At 43.4% G+C, this 24,260-nt stretch overlaps 1 protein-coding gene and 1 pseudogene across 3 annotated transcripts in view; one reads left to right on the top strand and one right to left on the bottom strand.

The window, feature by feature from the left end:
* Nucleotides 1-2,440: 2,440 nt before the first annotated feature.
* SH3BGR (SH3 domain binding glutamate rich protein) overlaps nt 2,441-24,260 on the bottom strand; it is a 53,407-nt gene continuing 31,587 nt past the window's right edge. The window contains exons 4-8 of one of the 2 annotated variants that reach the window (XM_081300963.1): nt 17,060-17,134; nt 16,386-16,475; nt 12,653-12,682; nt 5,646-5,753; nt 2,441-2,867 (exon numbers count right to left, since the gene is read on the bottom strand). In XM_081300963.1, coding sequence (XP_081157089.1) covers nt 5,679-5,753; nt 12,653-12,682; nt 16,386-16,475; nt 17,060-17,134 — 270 coding nt within the window. In that variant the 3' untranslated portion in view covers nt 2,441-2,867; nt 5,646-5,678. Of the gene's footprint in view, nt 2,868-5,645; nt 5,775-12,652; nt 12,683-16,385; nt 16,476-17,059; nt 17,135-24,260 lie in introns of both variants that reach the window. The other variant, XM_081300962.1, reaches the window with a different exon arrangement.
* Nucleotides 20,864-22,693, top strand: LOC308653634 (large ribosomal subunit protein uL23-like; annotated as a pseudogene). Its single transcript has 2 exons — nt 20,864-22,118; nt 22,565-22,693. The product of its transcript is annotated as a large ribosomal subunit protein uL23-like (transcript).

Genomic DNA, 24,260 nt, shown 5'->3' with positions numbered 1-24,260 from the left:
TATGTTAAGACAGGACCATTTACAGGCTACAGGAAGAACCTGCATCTTTATCAAACATGCAATCAATATGCAATCCACTGTTGGCCAAGTTTAGACTGCTGTGTGATGTTAAGGTGCCTCATTCAAACAATCATTTGCCCATTCTTAAAGCTTTTAAGAATGCACAACACTTGGCCAGAAGCAAATTATGGAATTCTCTTAAATCATAAATTATACACTAATCAATGCACCAATTGAGGTGGTGGGGCTTTTGTTTTTCCTCTGTCTGGCTGATAGATCCCTTCTGCCCAACCTCTGATTTCAATCTGCAGTTCCAAGATGACAGACACACAAGGCCAAGGCCTTGGGGCCATGACACCACGCCCAGAAGTTTGTCTTTGTCTCCACCTAATGGTCGCTCTGTGTTATTACAAGCACTTGAGCCACTGACCACCACTCCCGCAGGCTGGAAAGGGTGAAGAAAACATTGCTAAGGCCGCCCCAGGATCCTTTGCAGGCAGTACAGTTCCTTTTCTTCCTGTACCCCTCACATTTAGTCAAGAAAACTAAGAACAAACCACCCCTAATGCATGTCCTATATCCTTGCCCCCAAAGGAAGATTCCAGTCCAAAAAAACAGAGGAACTGGGAGGGGGACCAGCCTACAGAAAGGGTCACATATGGATCTAGCTAGGGAACACGCACTGGAGATTTTGTGGTGTTGCTTTTCTAATTTAAAAAAAAAATTACTTTGAATGCTCAGGCATCCTTTAGACTAACAAATCAAATGCCAAACTTCCTCTGGGAGGATTCAATTATAATAAAATTATTCCATTTCTCTGTATTTCATTCTTTTCTCCTTTTTTTTTTCAAAGTGATATACTTGCTCACTGAGGCTTTGAATTTCTTCTGCATATCCACAATGCCGCTCAGGTTCTAGAAACTTCCTATCTAGAGAAAGCAGGCAGATTCTGAACAATATTTTGAGATCAAACAAGTCATATTTGCAGTGCTCCTCACTGTACCCCTGGATCCACTGACCACTGCAGGTTAGCATGGTGGGCAAGACCAACATGAGAAAAGACTTGAGGCTCTTCTTGGTTTATTACTGACCTAAATGATTCTGCCTATCAATAACACTTTAAGGAAAAATGAAGTGTGAATAAATTTAAAAAAAAAAAACTCTCCTAGAAAGTTAATTTTCTGACTTACAGGCAACAATGTAAGAAAAAAATTCAGTTTAAATAAGTGGCATGGTTTGTTATCTTTACTTACTATTGGCATAAAAACTTATTTTCACTTAAAAATATAAGAACTAAGAGGGAAATTGGCACCAAGCCAAATCTAGCCCATCCTACTTCACTGTGACAGAGCTAAAAGTCAATCCATGCAACAAGAAGCTCAAGAACCTTTTGTTTGTGGAGTTGTTATTTAAAAATATATGCAATTTTTCTCATGACCTTAAATTAAATATATATATATATATATATATATGCATGCAGGCTTTTTAAACAGGACATACTTTAGTGCGATGAAATAAAATAGAATTTAATTTTAATTCTATTACTTTCCATATCACTGTAGTCTTTCACCTTATTTTTAGCAAAAGAAGAAATGTTTTTAAAGCAGTCAATTTCAACAATTTGAACAAAATACCTTAATTCTCTTCCAAACGTCTCGTTACTAGGGTAACAAGCAAAGAGCTGTTTTCCTGAGTCCCTGAGATCCACATGACTTCTGTAACCATGCAGTACATTCCCAAATGACACCTAAGATCCAGCAGCAAGATCCACAGGCATGTTCGAAAGGGAAACGTTTCTGGCCACTCAAGAGAAACTGCCACCGCGATCACGGGATAGGGAAACAGCTCAGCCAGGAGATCCTGCTCTGCTGACGTACAGTAGCAACATGTGCTGAAAGAAAAATTCAGGGCATAGGGCATATGCAAAGAGGAGGGCTCATCACAATCCTAGAAGAAAGAAAAGTGTCCACAGTGACCTAAGGTGGGCAGGTGAACAGGGAAATGCCATCCAACCTACCTGCTGCACAGTCACAGGGGCCAGACCAGCCGTTGGAACACACACTTCTGGCGGTGAGAGGCTAAACTACAGGACAGGCTCCCCTGGAGGCAGCCCTGGCTGCAAATCAGTGGACAGCAGGAGAAAGAAACAGAAGCAGCTGTTCCCTGCAGCTCAGAAAAGTGCACGACTTGGTCCCTACAATCATCCCCACACATATCAATGAGACAGTTAGACAAGCTTCAAAGACAATGCACCCAGCAGTTTGTACAACCCAAGATATGATGTAACAAAATAATCAGTGCAGTTTGTAAACATGGACCAAATAATCAATGCAACAAAAAAACCTTAATCCCAGTGCAGACAGGATTTAGGCTCAGTAACAGACACACTGAATTCAAGCACCCACAGGAGGACTGTGAATAAAGGAACAACAGGCTGAGATGTTGGCTATCAATCTTTATTTATGACAGTTCTCTGGGAAGCCTTGCATTTTGAAAGCTAATCTCAGATAGTAGCGTAGGCCACGTACAACAAAATCTTCTGCTGGAACACAAAGAGAAGTTAGTTCTAGTCCCTAAAATCATTTTTTTTTCAGAGTATTAATAAGAAGGTCTATTCATGCATGCAGAAAAAGTTAAGCCAAGGCCAAGAACATCAGGCAAAGCACATGAAAGTATGCATACATCATCTTCACATTTAATTCCATATTGATATGATTAAGTAGATACTCATGTACATCAACCATGTCAGAAGTAGAAGTCCTCCACGAACCCCGGGCATCCTGGGACAGGTATGCTAGCTTTGGGCCAAAACACTTCATGGGGTTTATGGGGAGACATTTGAAATGTTGCTTCTCGGTGTGGGTTTTCTAAAAGAAAAGAGAAATATCAGGGAGAAGACTGTTAAAGAGACAGAGAGTGTTTACCACCACCTTCATTATACAAAACACAATGAAAAAAAAAAAGTATTGCCTTCATTCTATAAACCAACACTTGGCATTTGTTCCCCAGCACAAGAAGAGGAAAATAAGTTTTGCTCATGGAAAATCAAGCCCAGGCTTCTATCCTCTCTCTGAGGAACCCCCTATATCACACCGTATGCAAGACAAGGTCTCCAATTCAGGGAAAACAGAGAGATTGAATTTAGAGCCTGATCCTGTAATTTACTCATTGCTATGCTTATCCAAAATTCAACTCTTCAAATAAAATATAAACTACCTGGCTGGGCACAGCGTCATGCCTCTATAATCCCAGCTATTCAGGAGGCCGAGGCAGGAGGACCACATGCTCAAGGCCAGCCTTCACAACTTGACAAGCTACTCTCATCAGCTCTAAGATGCCCTAAAAATATGTTTTTTTTTAAATTAACTTCTTACTTGCAAGAAAATTAGGATGAAATCAAAAAAATAAAAAAGGACTGGGGATGTACTTCCATGATACAGAGCCCCTGAAATTAATCTCCAGTACCAGAAAAAAGAAATTATGTGTATATATATATATATATATATATATATATATATATATACACACACACATACACACACACACATAATATATATATATTATGCCTGGACTATCTGTGAGTTATGAAACATGTTTTTCCTAAAGCCAAATGGTTTACAGAATGCCTGATAGCATCGCCATGTCACATTTTAAGAAACGTGATGGAATCTGCCTGGATTCCCGGGTGAAGTTTAGGGTGCTGCCAGGTTCACGTCTTCCCTTCCAGGTAGTTCGATCTCACAAAAGACTGCTGTGGGCCAGATTCCAAACTAGCACCCATCAGAGGAACAGGCAAACTGTGCTAGACACAGCTGCAGTTACTTTTTTTCTTTTTGAATTGGCCTATAAAACCATCTGTCTGCACTAAGGATTCTCTCAGCTGCGCCACTTCACATTCAGTATCTTTTACAACAATCACAGTAAAATTGCATAATTTTTAAAGACCTTTACAAGCAGAGGGGATGCAGTGGATTCTCACAGTACTTGTGATCCCCCTGCCGTGGATTTTGCTTCTGGTAGAAGACCCCAGCACACTTTCATTTCCTACCACTCTGAAGGTAGAATTTCATAAACTTACCACTTTACTTTTTTTTTTTTTTCAAAACTGGATCCCATTTCATTCCTTAGGAATTGAATCACTACCGATAAAAAAGCCAATTAGTTGTCCTTAAAGAAGAGACGTGTATGTCCCCAATATGAAAGAAATCAGCTGGGGGAAACTTCAACCCCAGACTAGATTCGGTGTGTAGTTTAAGTGGATTATAAAATTTTAATGGTCCAATAAGAGACTGTGACAGCTATGCGCACCAGCTCCAAGATGCCCTAAAAATATGTGTTTTTTAAATTAACTTCTTACTTGCAGGCCCATCTTGTGCACAGTGGTCACACAGAGCACTGCTGTGTGTCCTCAATATTCACAGAGCCCAGAATCCCACTTCATTCCACAGGAAGCCCCCACGCACCTGCCCCCAGGAGTGCCATGTTTTACCACAGCCCTTGCTGAAGACCTACTGTGTGCTTGCTGTCATGTCCTTCCTCAGCTGCTCTGTTCAAACACCTGTCTCAGATTTTTCAATACAGGTATAATAAGGACAGGAAGGAAATTTTTTTAAATTTTGTTATTTTAATTTTTTAAAAACCCGGACAGCACCAGAATGAAACTGCCCTAGATAAACCGCTGCCTCGAATTCTGCCCTAAAATCAATGACATCATTAACAACCCAACTTTAGGTAGGGGCCTGCCAGGTGTGTGCGTTCCCAGATGCCTTCCCAGGATTCCCGTGCCACTGTCCCGTCTCAGCCGCCCCCAGCCCCAGTCCTCCAGGCCCTCGCCACTAGACGCCTTCGTCACCTTACAACGTTCTGCACCACATCCACCCACCCGGTAGGTAAGACCGGCACAGTCACTTCTCTCTGTGCTCACGCGAGGTCTGGAGCTGGGAGGCAGCGCAAGCTTGTCCCCGGCACCTAGTGGCGCGCCACCCTCCCCCTCCAGCTTCCCGTGGGTGCTGAGGGCTAACAAGGGGAAACACCGCATCGAGCGCAGCAGCCGTGTGCACTGTTCGTGAATCAACAGCCAGCGTCCACTTTCTAAGGTCGTAATTTACTGCCACCGTCATGAGCATCAACCCCCCAGAGACACAGAGTGCTGACCAGCAGGGGCGTGGGCGCCAGAACCCAGGCAGCACTGGCCCTGGGCCGCCTGGAGCGTGTGGAGGCAGAGAGGCCCCGTGGAGGCAGAGAGGCCCCCTGGAGGCAGAGAGGCCCCGTGGAGGCAGAGAGGCCCGGTGGAGACAGAGAGGCCCCCTGGAGGCAGAGAGGCCCCCTGGAGGCAGAGAGGCCCCCTGGAGGCAGAGAGGCCCCCTGGAGGCAGAGAGGCCCCCTGGAGGCAGAGAGGCCCCCTGGAGGCAGAGAGGCCCCCTGGAGGCAGAGAGGCCCCCTGGAGGCAGAGAGGCGTGTGCACACCGCTCTGCCCCGCGTCCTCCTACCAATCCCAGCTGCGCGCCCAGAGGCAGACGGGCAGAGCGCCAGCCCCACAGCTGCAGAAGGACCTTGCAGAGGATGGCTTTGGGCTGGGACCCACGCCCCTCCTGTCACCCCTGAGGTGTGCGGATGCCTCTGACAGGCCAGGACTCTGGAGCTACCTGGGAGAGTGGAAGAACTAGGCAGGAAAAGGCCTAAGAGTCTTCTTCTTCTCCGGGCTCCTCTTCTCCCGCCTCAGCTTCCTCTTCCTCTGCTTCCCCCTCTGCTCCCTCCTTCGATACGTCTGCGGCCTTATTTCAACAAAAATCATGTTATCACTGAGAAGCATCAGGGACCAAGACAACAATGAAAAAGGAAAGGCAAAATCTTAAACTGGCGTTGTGGGCTTCCCAGTGACACACACACACCACACACACTGCCTGCGAAAGCACACGAAATATCATTCTTGTAAACACAGACTCCTTAATTTGCAGAAAAGTACGTTGCTCCAATGGGGTTGTGATTTCTCTCAAGCCCGTGTAGACATCTGTCTCATCAAATTGCTTTAAAAATTCAGAAAGGCTACAGTTGGAAGAACAAAATAGGAGAACTTCAGAAAATAGAACTTTGTCAGAAAGGACTGGTTACATTTTGTTATAACATGCTAATTTCTTCAACCCAAAGCTACCAACAGCCTACACATACATAAGACCTAGAATTACTTCTAAGTTAATGGGATGGTTTTTGTCTTGTTATTAGATATCAAAAATAGGATTTTCAAAAACAAGCTTGCCTAGCAAGAGAGATACAAAAGAATGATTATTGGAAAGATATAAATAATGAAAAATCATGGTGTAAAATAAGCTAGAAATAATCTTTAGGTCCAAAAATAGGGTTATCTTTGATATATTAAAAATAATAATGAATCAGCTTTATATTTATTGCCTCTGCAAAATACAGATATTGAAAAAGTAGATTACAAACAACCAATATTTGATAGTTATGTAAGTGCATGTGCATGTGTTTGTGTGTGTGTGGCTAGTGGTTATTTCTAAGTAATGGAACTATAAGCTTTTTTTATTGCCTCCCTTTATCTGTATTTCCTAAATTTTCTATAAAGATTGTAAATTATTTTGTAGTTTCAAAAACCAACAAGTTTGTTTTTTGGGTTTTTTTTTTGGGGGGGGGATTTCTTCTGCCATTTGGGACTGTCTTTAATGTTGGTGACCTGCACTGAAACACCTAGACAATACACGTGCCTTTTGTTTTGTTTTTTTTTCTTTTTTTTTATTGGTTGTTCACAACATTACAAAGCTCTTGACATATCATATTTCATACATTTGATTCAAGTGGGTTATGAACTCCCAATTTTACCCCAAATGCAGATTGCAGAATCACATCGGTTACACATCCACAATTTTACATAATGCCCTATTAGTAATTGTTGTATTCTGCTACCTTTCCTATCCCCTACTATCCCCCCTCCCCTCCCCTCACATTGTCTCTCTCTACCCCATCTACTGTAATTCATTTCTCTCCTTGTTTATTTTCCCATTCCCCTCACATCCTCTTATATGTAATTTTGTATAGCAATGAGGGTCTCCCTTCATTTCCATGCAATTTCCCTTTTCTCTCCCTTTCCCTCCCATCTCATGTCTTTGTTTAAAGTTAATCTTTTCTTCCTGCTCTTCCTCCCTACTCTGTTCATAGTTGCTCTCATTATATCAAAGAAGACATTTGGTATTTGTTTTTTAGGGATTGGCTAGCTTCACTAAGCATAATCTGCTCTAGTGCCATCCATTTCCCTGCAAATTCCATGATTTTGTCATTTTTTAGTGCTGCGTAATATTCCATGGTGTATAAATGCCACATTTTTTTATCCATTCATCTATTGAAGGGCATCTGGGTTGGTTCCACAGTCTAGCTATTGTGAATTGTGCTGCCATGAACATCGATGTGGCAGTATCCCTGTAGCATGCTCTTTTAAGGTCTTCAGGGAATAGTCTGAGAAGGGCAATAGCAGGGTCAAATGGTGGTTCCATTCCCAGCTTTCCCAGGAATCTCCATACTGCTTTCCAAATTGGCTGCACCAATTTGCAGTCCCACCAACAATGTACAAGTGTACCCTTTTCTCCACATCCTCGCCAGCACTTGTTGTTGTTGGACTTCATAATGGCTGCCAATCTTACTGGAGTGAGATGGTATCTTAGGGTGGTTTTGATTTGCATTTCTCTGACTGCTAGAGATGGTGAGCATTTTTTCATGTTCTTGTTGATTGATTGTATATCCTCCTCTGAGAAGTGTCTGTTCAGGTCCTTGGCCCATTTGTTGATTGGGTTATTTGTTACCTTATTGTCTAATTTTTTGAGTTCTTTGTATACTCTAGATATTAGGGCTCTATCTGAAGTGTGAGGAGTAAAAATTTGTTCCCAGGATGTAGGCTCCCTATTTACCTCTCTTATTGTTTCTCTTGCTGAGAAAAAACTTTTTAGTTTAAGTAAGTCCCATTTGTTGATTCTTGTTATTAACTCTTGTGCTATGGGTGTCCTATTAAGGAATTTGGAGCCCGACCCCACAATATGTAGATCGGAGCCAACTTTTTCTTCTATCAGACGCAGAGTCTCTGATTTGATATCAAGCTCCTTGATCCATTTTGAGTTAACTTTTGTGCATGGCGAGAGAAAGGGATTCAGTTTCATTTTGTTGCATATGGATTTCCAGTTTTCCCAGCACCATTTGTTGAAGATGCTATCCTTCCTCCATTGCATGCTTTTAGCCCCTTTATCAAATATAAGATAGTTGTAACTTTGTGGATTAGTCTCTGTGTCCTCTATTCTATACCATTGGTCCACCCGCCTGTTTTGGTACCAGTACCATGCTGTTTTTGTCATTATTGCTCTGTAGTATAGTTTGAAATCTGGTATCGATCGCTATACCGCCTGATTCACACTTCCTGCTTAGAATTGCTTTTGCTATTCTGGGTCTTTTATTTTTCCATATGAATTTCATGATTGCTTTATCTATTTCTACAAGAAATGCCATTGGGATTTTGATTGGCATTGCATTAAACCTATAGAGAACTTTTGGTAATATCGCCATTTTGATGATGTTAGTTCTGCCTATCCGTGAACAGGGTATATTTTTCCATCTTCTAAGATCTTCTTCTACTTCTCTCTTTAGGGTTCTGTAGTTTTCATTGTATAAATCTTTCACCTCTTTTGTTAGGTTGATTCCCAAGTTTTTTTTTTTTTTTTAGGATATTGTGAATGGAGTGTTTTTCCTCATTTCCGTTTCAGAAGTTTTGTCGCTGATATACAGAAATGCCTTTGATTTATGCGTGTTGATTTTATATCCTGCCACTTTGCTGAATTCATTTATTAGTTCTAGTAGTTTTTTTGTAGACCCTTTTGGGTCTTCTAGGTATAGAATCATGTCATCTGCAAATAGTGATAATTTAAGTTCTTCTTTTCCTATTTTTATGCCTTTAATTTCTTTCGTCTGTCTAATTGCTCTGGCCAGTGTTTAGAGAACTATATTGAATAGAAGTGGTGATAGAGGGCATCCCTGTCTTGTTCCAGATTTTAGAGGGAATGCCTTCAACTTTTGTCCATTCAGAATGATGCTAGCCTGAGGCTTAGCATAGATAGCTTTTACAATGTCAAGGTAAGTTCCTGTTATCCCTAGTTTTTCTAATGTTTTGAACATAAAGGGATGCTGTAGTTTGTCGAATGCTTTCTCTGTGTCTATCGAGATGCACACGTGCCTTTTGTGAATCATTCTCTCTACCCTTGTGTTTGCAATTTTAATGTAGTTCTCTGATTAGCACTTTAAAATGATTAGTCCTTAAGTGTCCAAGAATAATGTCCTTAAAACTCTTGATTAAAACCTAAGTAGCTGAGACTTGGGAAATAACGGGGAATGGTGAAGGAGAAGGGAGAATCTGAGCATGTCACTTCGGACCTAACAAGGCAGTTCTCCAAACTGATTCGTCCAGACATCAACTGTTATGTGCCGGTGACATTAGTGTTTAAACTTCCACATTCCAGATTCCAGGTCACAAATTGCAGCTTCAGCAAGCAAGCACTGAGGAAGAATTGTGGTGCCTCCTCCTCTAATCAGGTGCATCCCTTCCACATTCATCAGTGACATAAAACAGCATCACCACAATGCTTCCCCCCACCCCCGCAGGGCCTAGAAGGATGTGCAACAAAATCTCTCAGTGAGGAAAAAGATCTCTTGGGAGGTTTCAACAAATCAGGAACATATGGGAAGAGAGGATTCCCATGGGAAAACTTAAAACTGAATTTAGAGCTAATGAAGAGTTGGGTTGGGTTTGGTTTTTGTTTTGTTTTGTTTACCAACCATAAGCTCCTAATATAAAATAAATGTTATAGTCTGTGAAACTAAATGAACTTTTAACAGCAGGAACTCTAGTAATTAACTTCAACTTGACCACACATCAAGTTATATAGGACAAATTATCTCAACCCAGTGGCTCTCCAACTTGCTTGGGCATTAAGATCACCTCCAGGGCTTGCTAGAACACAGCTCCACCTCAGTGCCTGACCCAGTAGACCTGGGGTAGGGCCTGAAAGTGTACACAGTGGCCCCCTCTGATCTGCAGGCAGTGCTCCAGACCCTGGTGGGTGTGTGCAACCTCAGGTAGCAGCCAGTCCTGTATTCACTGTTCAGTGCCTTTCTGTCTTAGCTCATCATTTGCTGTGGCTGTAACTTTTGCAGCTTGATGTGTGACCACAAAGCTAGATTAATTTTTCTTTCCTTGTTCACAATTCACAGATAGAAAGTTTTGTTCCTCCAGCAGAGCTTAGTAACCTAGGCATATGATTTTTTTCTTTCCTTATTAAGTCAAGAACTTTCACATTTTCACTTAAGCACTTTATGATTGCTCTTTGGCATAAACAAATTGCTAACCTCATTATTCTTAAGCTTTGGAGACATTATAAAATAAAATAAGGGTCTCTTGAACACAAGCACCTTAAAAGTTGATGTAACCAAGGTGACTACTAAGTGACTGTCAGGGAGGTAAGATACACATTGTGGATGCACCAGACAAACATAAGATTCATAAGAAAGATAGCACAAGATTTTATCAACTTACTCAGAATAGTACACAATTTAAAACTTGTGAATTGTTTGTTTCTGGAATTTTCCATGTAGTGTTTTTTGGACTGCAATGACAATGGATAACTGAAACTAAAGAGATTGAAACTCTGGACAAAGTCAACCATTGCATTTCTAAAGGTGCTGTTGCTGGTCTGGGGTCCCCATTTTGAGAACCTCTGCTATGGTTTGTATTCTCTAAAATAACATGTGAGCAGAGAAGAATAACATTCATTCTAGTAGAGTTAGCACCAACATCAACCAAACCTGCATTTACCTGAATTGGTCATTTGTTCCCACATTTGTGTGTACAATTTATAACCTTATCATAATTCAATAACTTCAGCAATAATATGGAAATTAATTAAATAGGAGCAGGGAAAGAACTTTTTTATTATGTGGATTGAATGGAATACTTTGGAAAGACTCAATACATGTAAATCACCTTTAAAAATCAGTCATTTTAGGCACTAATAAAGCCTGGAGTGGCAGGAAGTAATCATAAAATCTTTGTGAACATAAATGGCTTTGCACACAGCTTTAAGTTTCTGCTGTATTTTAAAGAAACTGAAACTAGAATTCCCTGAGAGACCAATGAATATGATTATGTTAGAAATACAATAGGACCTGCTAATCTCTGCATTCTTATTTAAAGAAAAAAAGTCCTTGTTCTAATTGGTAAACAATTAGTGAATTGTGCCGTAAATACACACATACAAATGTATATCTCTAATTAAAGTCAGTGTTTATGGCCTCCATGTTTTTGACATTTCTACTCTAATTCCTCAATTGGACAACCTCCATCCCCAGACATGGACCGGGAAGTTCTCCCCTGTGCCTGGGATGTGGTTGTGTCTCCCCTCTACAAACAAGAATGTGCAATCACATGTCACAGAAGACAGACGTCCTTATACAGTTTGCCCTTAATGGCTTTCAAATATTGCCTTATCATTTTTCTTTCAATGTTTCCATTGCACTTGACAGCTCTATCCTCAGTACTCCTGATTTTTCATACTTTCTCCTTATTTTATACAATTCTTAATCTTCTCTCTTTGTGAAACTTTATTCTCTTCTATTTTAGTTGTTCTTTAGGCGGTGTCCTAAAGCATGACATTAGGGTGTCCAAGTGACACAATGTCCAGACACTTGATGATAAACAGCTGTTTAAAATTGCAGGTCAAGGTAACTCAGATAGAGACCTGCAGTATAAGTACTAAAATCAAGACTCAACATTATATGCCCCCTTGACATCGGGTGAAGGCAAGACAGCTCAAATGACCTCAGTATTCATCCCCGCCACACACTCACTCTGCTCCTGCAGACTTCATAAATAAGGGGACGTACTCTTCTGCTGCAGTCTCTCCCTCTTCTTCCTTAGGTCCATGAATTAACAGCCTGGATTAACAGCCCCGCACACAAGGGCCAGGTGCAGTGCCTGCCTACCCTCTGGCATTAGTCAACACATCAACTCCGACCTCCTGTGGCACCCACACCTTAGACACTGGAAAGCTAACTCCCAGGGCCTGCTCATCTGCACTACTCCCAAGCCTGGCCCTGCACTGCCTGTGTCCTCTCCTCCAGTATGTGTGGGCACCTGGCTAACAGACGCCCACTGCAGGGTCCAGTGCCTGCTGTTACACATCCATCCCCATAGCACAGGGCAGGAAGCCCTCCTTCCTCAACAGGATGAACAGGAGGCCATCCACACCACCACCAGCACTGGGCAAGCTGCATGCACCACGCTGTCCAACGGGGTGGGAAAGGGCAAGATGAGAACGACTCTCCGCCCAGCGCCCTGGCCCAGCCCAGCCTGACCTCTGGACCTCTCATGGAGGCTAGAGAGGTTCCTCGGGCAGGTCCTGTTTCTCAGTCCACCTCCCTCATGTGAATTCACCTCCAACCTACTTCCCTTCTCAGCAGGTCACCAGCGGCTTTTCTGACTGTGTGGGTTACACCGTCTCCCTTATTTATGAAGAACAAGGGGACAGTGGCTAGAGCTTCGACTCTGTCACCTAAAAATGTTTGTATCAAGCTGATGACACACAACTGTTGAAGGTGATGGACATACCTCTTCTGCTGCGGTCTCTCCCTCTTCTTCCTTAGGTCCGTGAATCAAAGTGAAGGAAAAAATATAAATTCAAGTAAGTTTTAAGTTGAATCTCAAAATTGGGCAAATTGTATTAAAATAGAAGCCCATCAAAATGAGCAACATATTCATTAATTCATGAAATATGTAAGCAGTAAAGGCATGTACACTGGAAGATCTCTACTGATTTCAGGTCATATTTTAAATTATTGAAACATTATGAGCTTAAAGATATTTTTCCATTAATCAAACTCCTTGACAAAACACAATGGAGTAGTGGTGCTGCTTACTAAAACGTACAGTTCTGTCTGCAGAACTCCTACAGAAGCACAGCAGCGACTGCAGAGCTAGTTGGTAAATTCAAATCATATATGCAAGTGACCTAAAAATTTTAACAAAAATATGTCTCTTCTGCCTTCTGCCCTTACAAGTATGCTTTTGTTTCAGTTTGAACTGATGAATAAAAACAGACCAAAAACTTTTTCTCTATAAGAACAAAATGATAGCATTTCTGAACCATTTAGTATTTAAACACTGATTTCCGGTTGAAGAAACTTGTGAGACAAGAGAAGGTGGGATCACCAAAGACTCAGGCCCAACCTCACCAGCCCTTCTCTGGACAGATGAGGGTCCTTAGGCCACAGAGTCATTACCAAAGTCACAGGACAAGTAAGTGGCATGATCAGGAGCCACTCCAGGTCTCCTGATTACTAATGTAGTGTCCTCCTCTTCTACCAGGCAGCCTCTCGGGGCCAGTAACAGAAAGAGCAAAATCATAGAGGGCAACTTATAGAGTATCCAGGACACTGCCACATCAGCTGGGCCAGCCTCACGTTTGGGGCCAGTTCCAGAACAGACCTCCAGATCTCAGGGAGAGGCAGAGAACGCTAGCGCCTGACACAGCGGCCAAAGCTGAGTCAGACCAAAAGGATGGCTCAGCACCGGGGATCTCCACACCAGCCTCTATGTTAAGCACCTGTGGTGACATGCCAAGTGTCTGTGCAAAAGTCACGTCCAGGAATAGAGTCCAGCGTCTGTTGAGACACCCAGGCGCTGCAGTCAGGGCCTTTGTGGGTTGCAGTCCTTGATGCCACCTACTCCTGCTGGTGTCTCATCCCTCCTGCCAGGTCTGCCAGCTTTGCTCACCTGGCTGCTGACAGGAGCCCCTGTGTGACCCTCAACCCTCAGCCGGTCATCCTCTTATCCATCTGTTCTCCACACTGTGGCCACAGAGTTGGTCCAGACAACAAACCTCCTGTGGGGCCTCATGTTTGGCAATGTGCATCACAAGAGGATCCAGATAGCTTAGAGGAAGTCCTCTGCCCCTGACTCCCCCTCCAGCCTCCCCCTCCAGTCTCCCCCTCCACCTCACCCCTCCACCTCACCACTCCCTACTCTCCCTTTCAGCCATACTTTCTCACATGCCCCCCAACAGGACACTGCTCAAAATGACCCTTGCAAGGCAGACTTTCCAGCCTGAGACTGAGTTAAGGTCCCTCTTATCAGCTCCACAAACACCATTTACTCATCTGTCTCCTGGTGGTCTGCAAGCCCCTGGGTCATGACCTGTGTCTGTTCATTTTTGGACCTCCAGTGCCCGCCACTGTCTGGAACCAAGAGAAAGCCCCCTCAGTGTGAGTAAAGTGACTGGCACGGTTCCTCGGCCATTAACTCTTGGCTCTCAAAGCACAGTCATTTTCTTCTTGTCTATAGAGGACCAAAGTTCTGGTTTAATCTGTCCTGGTTAAAGAAACTTTTAAGGGAAGAGAGGACAGGGTCACCAAAAATTCAATCAGGCCCAGCCTCACCAGCAGCACAGAACTATTGATTATTGTAGAGCTTTACAATTTCCTAAATCCAGTTATTTGTATTAACTGCATCCAGCTGAAACAATCTATTATTAAAAGTAGGGGTACCCTTAGAACTGGCTGGGGGGCAGTCAGGATCCTATAGGAATAACTACTAGTCTCAGCTGTTAAGGTAAACTAGCAGCAATGATAGGGACCTGGCACTCTTTACCAATATCTAAATTCAGCTTTATTTCTTGAAAATGAGAAAGGAACTGATCACAGAACTGATAGAAATAGCTTCAAAAGGTCAAGTGAGCTGTAAAGGGCTTTGGATGTTCTCATCTCAGGCTCTGCCAGAGCAGACGCTGGTGGGGGCAGGGCTCTGCTGTCTCACAGCCCCTCCCGCCCCCGGAGTTCTGCTTAGCCTGGGACTGCACCACTCCATCTGGTCAGCTCACAGAATGTGGAGTGGGGGCTGGCGGTGGGCTCCTGGAGAGCCCAGCAGGCACAAACCCTGGGTCCCGTCTCCAGTCCCCCCACACAAAAAATGTGTTGAATGAATGCATGTATGCGTTGCCATTCCTACCTCTGACCCCCTAGGATGAGGTGGGATATATTAATTTAAAAAATAAAAATAACCAACCACTAGCCTCAGCTCACAAAATTAGAAAATATCAGAATTCAGCGGATGGTTCTCTGTGGTCAAAGCATGAACTGACCTTTATGGTTGGCAAATAACTATACTGACAACAGCATTTTTTAAAAGAGAACTGTAATCACCAGGTCAATTAAGCCAACCTCGGAAGAGCTGGAGTCTCTGTGAGCCGTTAATGTGGGAAGCACACAACAGAAACGGCACCTCGCTGTTCTGAGAAGGCCACCGGGGAGCCTCGGGAGAGGGACGTCCAGGACCTTCCTCCTGTAGCAGCTATTTTTGCTGGGAGCCTGGCCAGGGACCAGGCTGCTGGTGGCGGGTAGCCAGACGGAGGCCAGGTGTCAGTGGTGGTGAGTGTCAGGAAGAGATGGGGAGGAGGGAGCAGGCCTGAGGAGGCAGCTGGTTCAGAGGGCCAGGAGGGGCGGCAGCCGCTCTTGGCCTGGCCCAGCCTCAGGCCGGGGAGCCCACCAGGGTGTTCAGGTAGGACCTCTGGGGGTGGCAAAGAATGAACCTCCAAATAATGTTACCTTACAATAAAATAATTTCACCTTGATAAATGCCAAACCCAAATGTGGACAAGTTACTACATTCCCCACATTTTAGAAAGTTCTCATGATGCCCCCCTGAATTTCTAGAGGGAAGCTCACCCGAGGCTCGCACCCTGCCCCAGCTCCACTAGGCTCCATCTGCAGCCATGGCCACCCAAGTCACATGTCCTGAACTCCTCAAATAAGTGTACTATGTGGTCCCCCATTATCTGCTCTAAGCCCCCACCCCCACTCCCCATCCCATTAGCTCTGACAAGGAAACCTGTACCTTAGATTTGCTGGGACCTTCTATTCCCTTGATTGGACTGAATTGAGTTTCAGCTTTCTCCCAAGGCCCCCTTTTATTCTCAAGTTCCTCTAAGTACCCCACAAATGCACCCCACCTTGGCTCTTGAGGAGATATATAGTAGGAGCAGGAGCTAAGGATGTTCATTTGACCAAGGATAGGACCCAACCCACCCTCACAACACAACACAGGATCAAAGCCTTGACCGGCTGGCGACCTCCAGGCCTGCTGCAGGGTCCTTCTCAGCCACTCCGCACCTGGTCCCCAGTGGCCAGCACTGGAATGAAAATGGCCTACTTCCTCCCAGCTCCACGCTCAGCTCTGCACTAGCCACTGTATTCCCAGAGTGCAGCACAATTCCTGCTCCAGGCAGAGCCCAGTAAGAAAAGGACAGCACTGAATCCAAAGACAGACCCACAAAGAGGCAAGTCCTCACCTTCTCTGGGGACTCGGGGAGCTCGCCCGCACCTTCAGCACCCTCTCCTTGTGCCTCACTTTCTCCGCTTTCTTCAGCCTTCTCTGTCCCCTGGTCATAAGAGAGGCCCAGCGTATCACTGATCTTAGGTAAGCACCTGAGGAAAATCCAGGCCACCCCCAATGCGGTTTTCTTATTTAAATCACAATACAAAAATGAAGCAGAGAGTCCTCCTAGTCAGGAGATCACTTCGCTGCGAAAGCATGGCCTCACCAAACACCAACACTGCTGGCTGGGTCTGTGGGAAAAAGTCAATAGACTGATGGACGTTACAGTAATAAGCTGCCTGAGGGAGGAGTCTCAATTCACCAGTTTAAGGATCATGAAGATAACAGGTATACAGATGGATTGATATAAACAGGTGGACAGGTGGACAAGATGGAAAATGGATGGATGGATGAATGGACAGGTGGATGGACAGGTGGATGATATATATGATGGATGGATGGATAAATAGATGGGTGGATGATGGATAGATTGATATGATGGATGGATGGATGGATGGATGTACATATATGATGGGTGGATAGATGATAGACAGGTAGACAGACACAGAGAAACATTAAGACCAAGCAGCCATTCTGAAGACACTGGCATGGGAGAAGATGGTTCCATATAACAGCCCAAGGCCTTACCTCTGCTGTGCTCTCTGCCTCTCCCACTACATCACCATTGGGAAGGGAAGACGCTTCCTCTGGTGATTTTGCCACCTGCATCATATAAATTGAGAACATTTCAGAATTTTCTTGAAGACTATAACTTTCATTTCAATGTCTTTTAACTCTTTAAGTTATATTTATCTGCATCCTTCATTTTATTCACAGTGACGACACTATGTCCTGAGGACGTAGGCCACACCTGCTTCAGAGACAAGAAAATAAAGGCAGAAAATGTCATATCACAAGTTAGGGTCTACACCTCCTCCTTGATGCTGAATTATGAAGTGGTTCCCAGAGTTTTGAAATATCAAGTTATTTTTATTACAAACACATTTGGAACTCATAGAACAACAAGCCATATACATATCTGCCATTCCCACCCTCCTAAGAAACCTGTGTTCAGGGAAAGGAAGGAACTGCAGAATGAAATTGATAAAATCATGCTGCAAGCATATATGAATACGCCACAGTGAATTCCACCTGTGTGTATATCCATAAGGCACCAATTTAAATAAACAAATAAACAAAAGGAACAGCAGGAGAGTAGAGGAAGGGAATCAGTGGGAGGGAAGAGGGAAGGGAAAGAGAAGGCCCTGGGGACTGAGCTGGAGTAAACTGACTTCCATGCCTGTGTGGCTGTGTCAAAATGAGCCCCACTGTTATGGGGAACTCTAATGCACTAATAACAGTATTTTTAGATGAAAATTTCCTAAATTTGGTGAAAGATATACATTCACAGAATCAATAAGAATAAATACAGGGCTGGGGCTGGGGCTGAGGCTCGTGATAGAGTGCTTGCCTGGCATGCATGGGGCACTGGGTTCAATCCTCAGTACCCCATAAAAATAAAATAAAGGTATTGTGTCCACCTACAACTAAACACACACACACACACACACACACACACACACACACAAGAAAAAGAAATAAGTACAAAGAAACCAGGTTTAGAATATCATAGCCACATGGCTGCAAATGCAGGATAAATGGAAAGTCTTGAGAGCAGCAAGAGAAAACCACAAATGACGGCCAGGGAACAGGACTTCCAGTCATCAAGGCTCACCAGACACTGTGCAGACAGGAAGGCAGAAGGGAAAAAACATTTGTAAGGTGCTGTCAGGAAAATAAGTAACTGTAGACTAAGAATTCTGTGTCCTGCGAAAAAGCCCTCAAGAATGAGAGCAAAACCAAGACAATCCAGGTAAAGAGGCACGAGCTCGGGCGGCAGCCTGCTCCACAAGCAGGGCCACGGGGCTCAAGGACACCATCAGGATGAAAGGAAACTCCCGTGTCTCAGCATCAGAAATGAAAAGCACCTGGGAAACAGAAACGCTTCTCTTTCCTCCTGCTTCCTTTAAAATACACAGGAACACAATACCATTTAACAGAGGGGAAGGGAGGCGTCGATGGGCCACACAGTAAGATGGGGAGCAGTAAGTGGGCATCGCCGTGGCGGTGCTTCTTCCTGCTACCTGAAGTGTCATAATATTAACCTAACTAGGCTGTGAGACAGGATGAATTTACGTTATAACACCAGAAGAACCACCACAAGTGTGCCAAGCGGTATAGCTAGAAAGACAATGCACAAATTAAAAGGGAACTCTGAAATATAGCCAAATAACCCAAAAGAAATGACACAAAAAAAGTAAAATGGAGGAATATAACAAGGCACAAACAGGAAACTAAAATTAAGTGGAAAATCTAAACACAGTCACAACATCAGGTGTGGTGGTGCAAGCCTATCATCCCAGTGACTCGGGAGGCTGAAGCAGGAGGATAGCAAGTTCAAGGCCAGCCTCAGCAAATTTGCAAGACCCTTTCTCAAAATAAAACAGATGGGATGTAGCTCAGTGGTAGAGCACCCATGGGTTTAGTCCCAGTATTGCAAAAAATAAATAAATAAACAATCAAACACAACTATGTCAATGATTATTGAAGTGCTCAAGAACCAAATATGCCAATTGTCAAAATGAATAAAAGTGCACAAAACCTAACCTCTGTTGTCTCCAGAAGACACGCTATGAAAACAAAGACACAGGTAGGTCAAAAGTATACAGATGGTGGGGCTGCTCAGTGGCAGAGCGCTTGCCTGGTATGTGTGAGGCTCTGGGTTTGATCCTCAGCACCACATAAAAATAAATAAATAAAATAAAAATGTGTGTTTATCTACAACTAAAAAAGAAATTTAAAAAATATATTTTATAAAAATATAGAGAGAGATGGAAGAAATATGCCATGCAGGCAGTAAACCTAAGAAATCTGGAATAGCTTTACTAATGCACAATCCAGATAGAGACAATACTACAGAGACAAAGAGGCATACACCAAACATAAAAGAGCCAGTCCGTCAGGAAGCCATAAAGACCATAAATATTAATATGCCGAACAACAGGGCTTTAAAATACATGAAGTATAAATTGACAGGATTAAAGGGAGAAACAGAAAATGCACAATCAGAGTCAGCGATCTTAACACCCTCTCGTCAATTGTAGAACAACAGTGTAAAAACTCCAAACTGTCTTTCCCCGCCTAGGAAATTTTAGCCTTTTCAGATGTATTAGAACAACTGATAGAGTTGGCCCAATTCCTCTGCTGTGGTGATCCACAGCAGCCCAGCCGTCTTCCCTTAGTGTTCCCTTTCCTCATTTCTACTTGCATAAGTGTTTTCCCAGCTCTGCCCCAGCCTTGTGAACATAAATGTTCTGGAAGTCTTTTCTATCCCAGTGTTCACCTCCTGTTCAAAATGGTCATCATTAAACTAATCCTGCATCCCAAGCAAATATGGTCCCCACCGAGAGGCTTCACCTGCCCACCCCAATTGAGATGAGCCCTCCAGGGCACCTACATCCCCTTTCATTTCTGCTTTTCTGCAGTCCAAAAAACGACATCCTCAGTGTGAGTATCTCACAGATCTCACAGATCCCCTTCCAAAATTCTTGTATTTTTCTATTATGTCTTTTCATTTATAGAAGTAGTCTTGACATCAGCAAAGTACTAAATTCACTTGGGAGCTCCCTATGGGAGGTTTTCTCCTAATTGACCTTGGATGTGGCATTTCCTAGTTCTAACAGCTGCCCAGTGCTTCTAGGGTGCAGCCAGGTGGAGGCTAGCTGCCAGGATCTACCCTCCTCCCTGCTCCTCATGAGCGAGGTCAGCTCCCAAGGGCTGCTCTGCCCAGCAACAGGCACCTCTGTTGACCACTGCTGGGACCAACGGCAGGATGGAGGGGGATCGAGAGGGTTCCACTTCCAGGCTGCTCCAGATCAGTGCCCAGGCCCTTCCTGCAGCTGGGACGCACCTCCTGAGGACCTACCAAATCCTCAGCACCACTCTGCCTTTGCCAGTGTCAAGAAGGACTCATCTCAGCTGAGTTGAGCAGTTGAAGCCTCTTGTTCTTCTGGAACTCCTACTAGTCACACAGCAGGTCCTGCACCTGACTTGCAGACTCTGGCCTTTCACCATGATTCATCTCTCCTTGCTTTAAGTCAAGTTGGATATACTTCTCCTTCAGTTCTTCTTGGGCCATAACATGGGCCTTAAGGGCATCTGTGATCTATTGCTCATCTACTATGGTTCAAATTAACAAATTCCAGAACACATTTTTGTGCTGCAAATCCATCTCTCTGATGGGTCTCACCCAGTGTTCACCGTGTCTCCTGCTTCTGCCATTTGCACTGTCAGTCCAAGACATCTGAATGCTCTGGTTAGCATGGCTTCCTTTAGGTGCCTGGGAATCACTGTACTTATTTAGTTATTTTGCCATTTGTCAAAACTGCTTTCGACAGGAGATCAATAATCATATCATAAACTAGTATTGAAACTTTTAATCACAAATCACTTTGGGCCATAAATCACATTGCCTCAAAATATCACTGTGTCCTTCTCATCAGATGGAGATGTGACCTCAGAGAGGGATTTGAAAGCTCTTGTGAGTGATAATGGTTCAGCTGTTGGGAACATTATTAGGACTTCGTGAGGTGGCTCCATGGGGACAGCACTTACTGGAACATAAAAATGCTGAGACTGAGCTGTCACCCCACCAGCATCCTGTAAATGCCATGCTTCAACATTGTTATGACTGCTTATCTCTGCCAGTGAGGGGAATCTAATTACACACAGGCCTGGATGCTTTCCACTGCCATCTTGACAATGTTCCCCCGGTAAAATAACACAGGAAGACACCCCTCCCAGCACCTCTCTCCTAATATCAGATACCCATGGTACAATTATCAGTCATAGTTACTCATATTAAATGTTAACCAGGTCACAGGTCTTGTTCTTTAATTTGAATCTAGCATATCTCAGGATGGTGCTTTTCATTTGGGGAGCCCATTATCTACTTTTATTTTTTAATACACAGACATTCAGAGCCTGCTCCAGCCACACTGCATCTCATTACGACCTATTCCTTCCAAATGCTTGGTATCTTTGTGATACATTATGTCTCTGAGTAATTTGATATTTCCTTTGAGTTCATTCATTCTTAAGAAACTAGATACAGTGTTTGTGTGTTCTTTGAAAATAGGCTCAATGATTAGGTTCATAACTCATTTTTCTAAAACTTCTTTGGATTGACATCATTGTTTTGCTTTACATGCCATAGAGACAACCAAATTTTCTCATCTAGAGCATTATTCTTTTCTAACTCTAAAGTCTTTTCCTTTTAAAAATCATCAGTAATAGCCCTTTCACCAAGATGGCACCAAAAGCTAAGAAGGAAGCTCCTGCCCCTCCTAAAGCTGAAGCCAAAGCAAAACCTTTGAAAGCCAAGAAAGCAGTGTTGAAGGGTGTCCACAGTCATAAAAAGAAGATCCGCAAGTCACCTACCTTCCGGTGACCCAAGACATTGAGGCTCCGGAGGCAGCCCAAATATCCTCGGAAGAGCGCCCCCAGGAGAAACAAGCTTGACCACTATGCCATTATCAAATTCCCTCTGACCACCAAGTCAGCCATGAAGAAGATTGAAGACAACAACACACTTGTGTTTATTGTGGATGTCAAGGCAAACAAACACCAGATCAAACAAGCTATAAAGAAGCTCTATGACAAAGGGAGAGAGAAGGGAAATTGCATGGAAATGGAAGGAGAGCCTCATTGCTATACAAAATTACATATAAGAGGAAGTGAGGAGAAAGGGAAAAAAAAACAAGAGAGAGAAATGAATTACTGTAGATCGGGTAGAGAGAGAAGATGGGAGGGGAGGGGAGGGGAGGGGAGGGGGGATAGTAGAGGATAGGAAGGGCAGCAGAATACAACAGACACTAGTATGGCAGTATGTAAAAAAGTGGATGTGTAACCGATGTGATTCTGCAATCTGTATACAGGGTAAAAATGGGAGTTCATAACCCACTTGAATCAAATGTATGAAATATGATATGTCAAGAGCTTTGTAATGTTTTGAACAACTAATAAGAAAGAAAGAAAGAAAGAAAGAAAGAAAGAAAGAAAGAAAGAAAGAAAGAAAGAAAGAAAGAAAGAAAGAAGCTCTATGACATTGATGTGGCCAAGGTTAACACCCTGATCAGGCCTAATGGAGAGAAAAAGGCATATGTTCGACTGGCTCCTGATTATGATGCATTCGACGTCACCAACAAAATTGGGATCATCTAAACAAAGTCCAGCTGTCTACTTCTAAATATAATTTCTTTTTTCCAACATAAATAAATAAATAAATAAAAATTAAAAAATAAAAATCATCAGTAATAAATAAACCACACCCATTTTAAGTCTTTTATCATCTAAGATGTTTTCCTTAGCTTGTTTTACTTCGATACTTCCCTGGAAGTTTTCTGTGATCGGCTACAGGTGTGAATGTTTCCTCTCCCAGGAAGAACAACAGCTCAGAGCCCCGCAGGAAAGGATCAGGTGGCAGGTACTTGGATACAGGTTTGTGAGGGCATCACATAAAGAACGTGGGGACCACACCAGAGGAAGCGTGACAAGCCCAGCACACTAAGAGCAGATGGGCCCCTGAGACCACTACCCCAAGACCCTGGGGAATAAGAATCAGTCACTCAGGACTAAATGAAGCAATGACAAGTGAGAGGAGTTTTTGTTTGGAATATTGCTGGTGTTATTTTAATGCTCAATTTTCTGAATATGTAAATCAAAATGAAACATATGACATCTTATTCTCCCTGCTGAACCCTATGGAATTCAAAATTTTTTATTGACTCTACTTGTCCAATTGGAATACATTTTACTTTTTGTGGCAGTACAGTTATTTGCATAGCTTTAATAGGAATCTGTTTTCCTGTTTGCCAGGGCATAACTCAAAACCCTGCTTATGCAACCAAGGCTCTTCCTGAAATAGCATATCAAGAAGGGTGTTCATTTGATCAGTTGTGAACAGACGCTTTTAAAGAATGGAGGTAGACTTTATGGAGCAAACACTAGCTTACAAAGCTTCCTGGGAATCCTTGCCTGGTACTTGACCTGGGGCAGCCTGCTGGAGACAAGGAGATTTTTCTAAAAGCAATAATGCTGCTTACAACACTTTGTATCATTTTCTAAATATGTGTTTCTGCATAATTGTCAGGAGTTCCTCCATGTGGCCTAGCAAGATGATTTACCCTCACTGATTCTTCTCTACAGTGTGGTTTATGACAATATGACACTGGGACAAGCCATAGCATCTCCATAAATCAAGTGTCCGCCTTTCCAAGGGTACCTGAAGTACCTTCCCAAGTGAACACCTGTAACCCTGAGCCACGCCAACAGCAGCAAGTTCAGCACAGACTGCGCTGTGATCAGAGGGACATCTACAGACAAGTCACCTCCGCCCCTGTGCTTCATGATCCTCCTCTGAGGAAAGAAGAATCTGGACTAGACAGCCTCTGCGGTCCCTCTAGGCTGGGTTTTATCCTTTGGCCACCCCTTTCTTCCCTGTGAAGAGAATTCCATGAAATACCACGACTCCAAGTACAAATCAGGATGGGAGCGAAGACTGAGATCACTGCAATAACATGGAACCAGGAAGCAGAGGCCATCATGTTAACTGAAATAAGCCAGGCACCGAAAGACAATGCCTCGTGATCTTACGCAGGAGAAATTTTTTAAAGTAGGTCTCATAGAAATTGAGAGTAGAACAATGGTTTCCAGATGCTGGGAAAAGGAGGAGTGAGGGAGGGACAGTCAGAGGTTGACCAATGGGAACTTAGTTACAGTCAGACAGGAG

Source organism: Spermophilus citellus (assembly GCF_964194105.1).
Source record: "Spermophilus citellus genome assembly, chromosome: 7".
NCBI classification, from domain to species: Eukaryota; Metazoa; Chordata; class Mammalia; order Rodentia; family Sciuridae; genus Spermophilus; species Spermophilus citellus.
The sequence above is the reverse complement of the archived record's forward strand: the minus strand, read 5'-3'. Positions and strand labels throughout refer to the sequence as shown.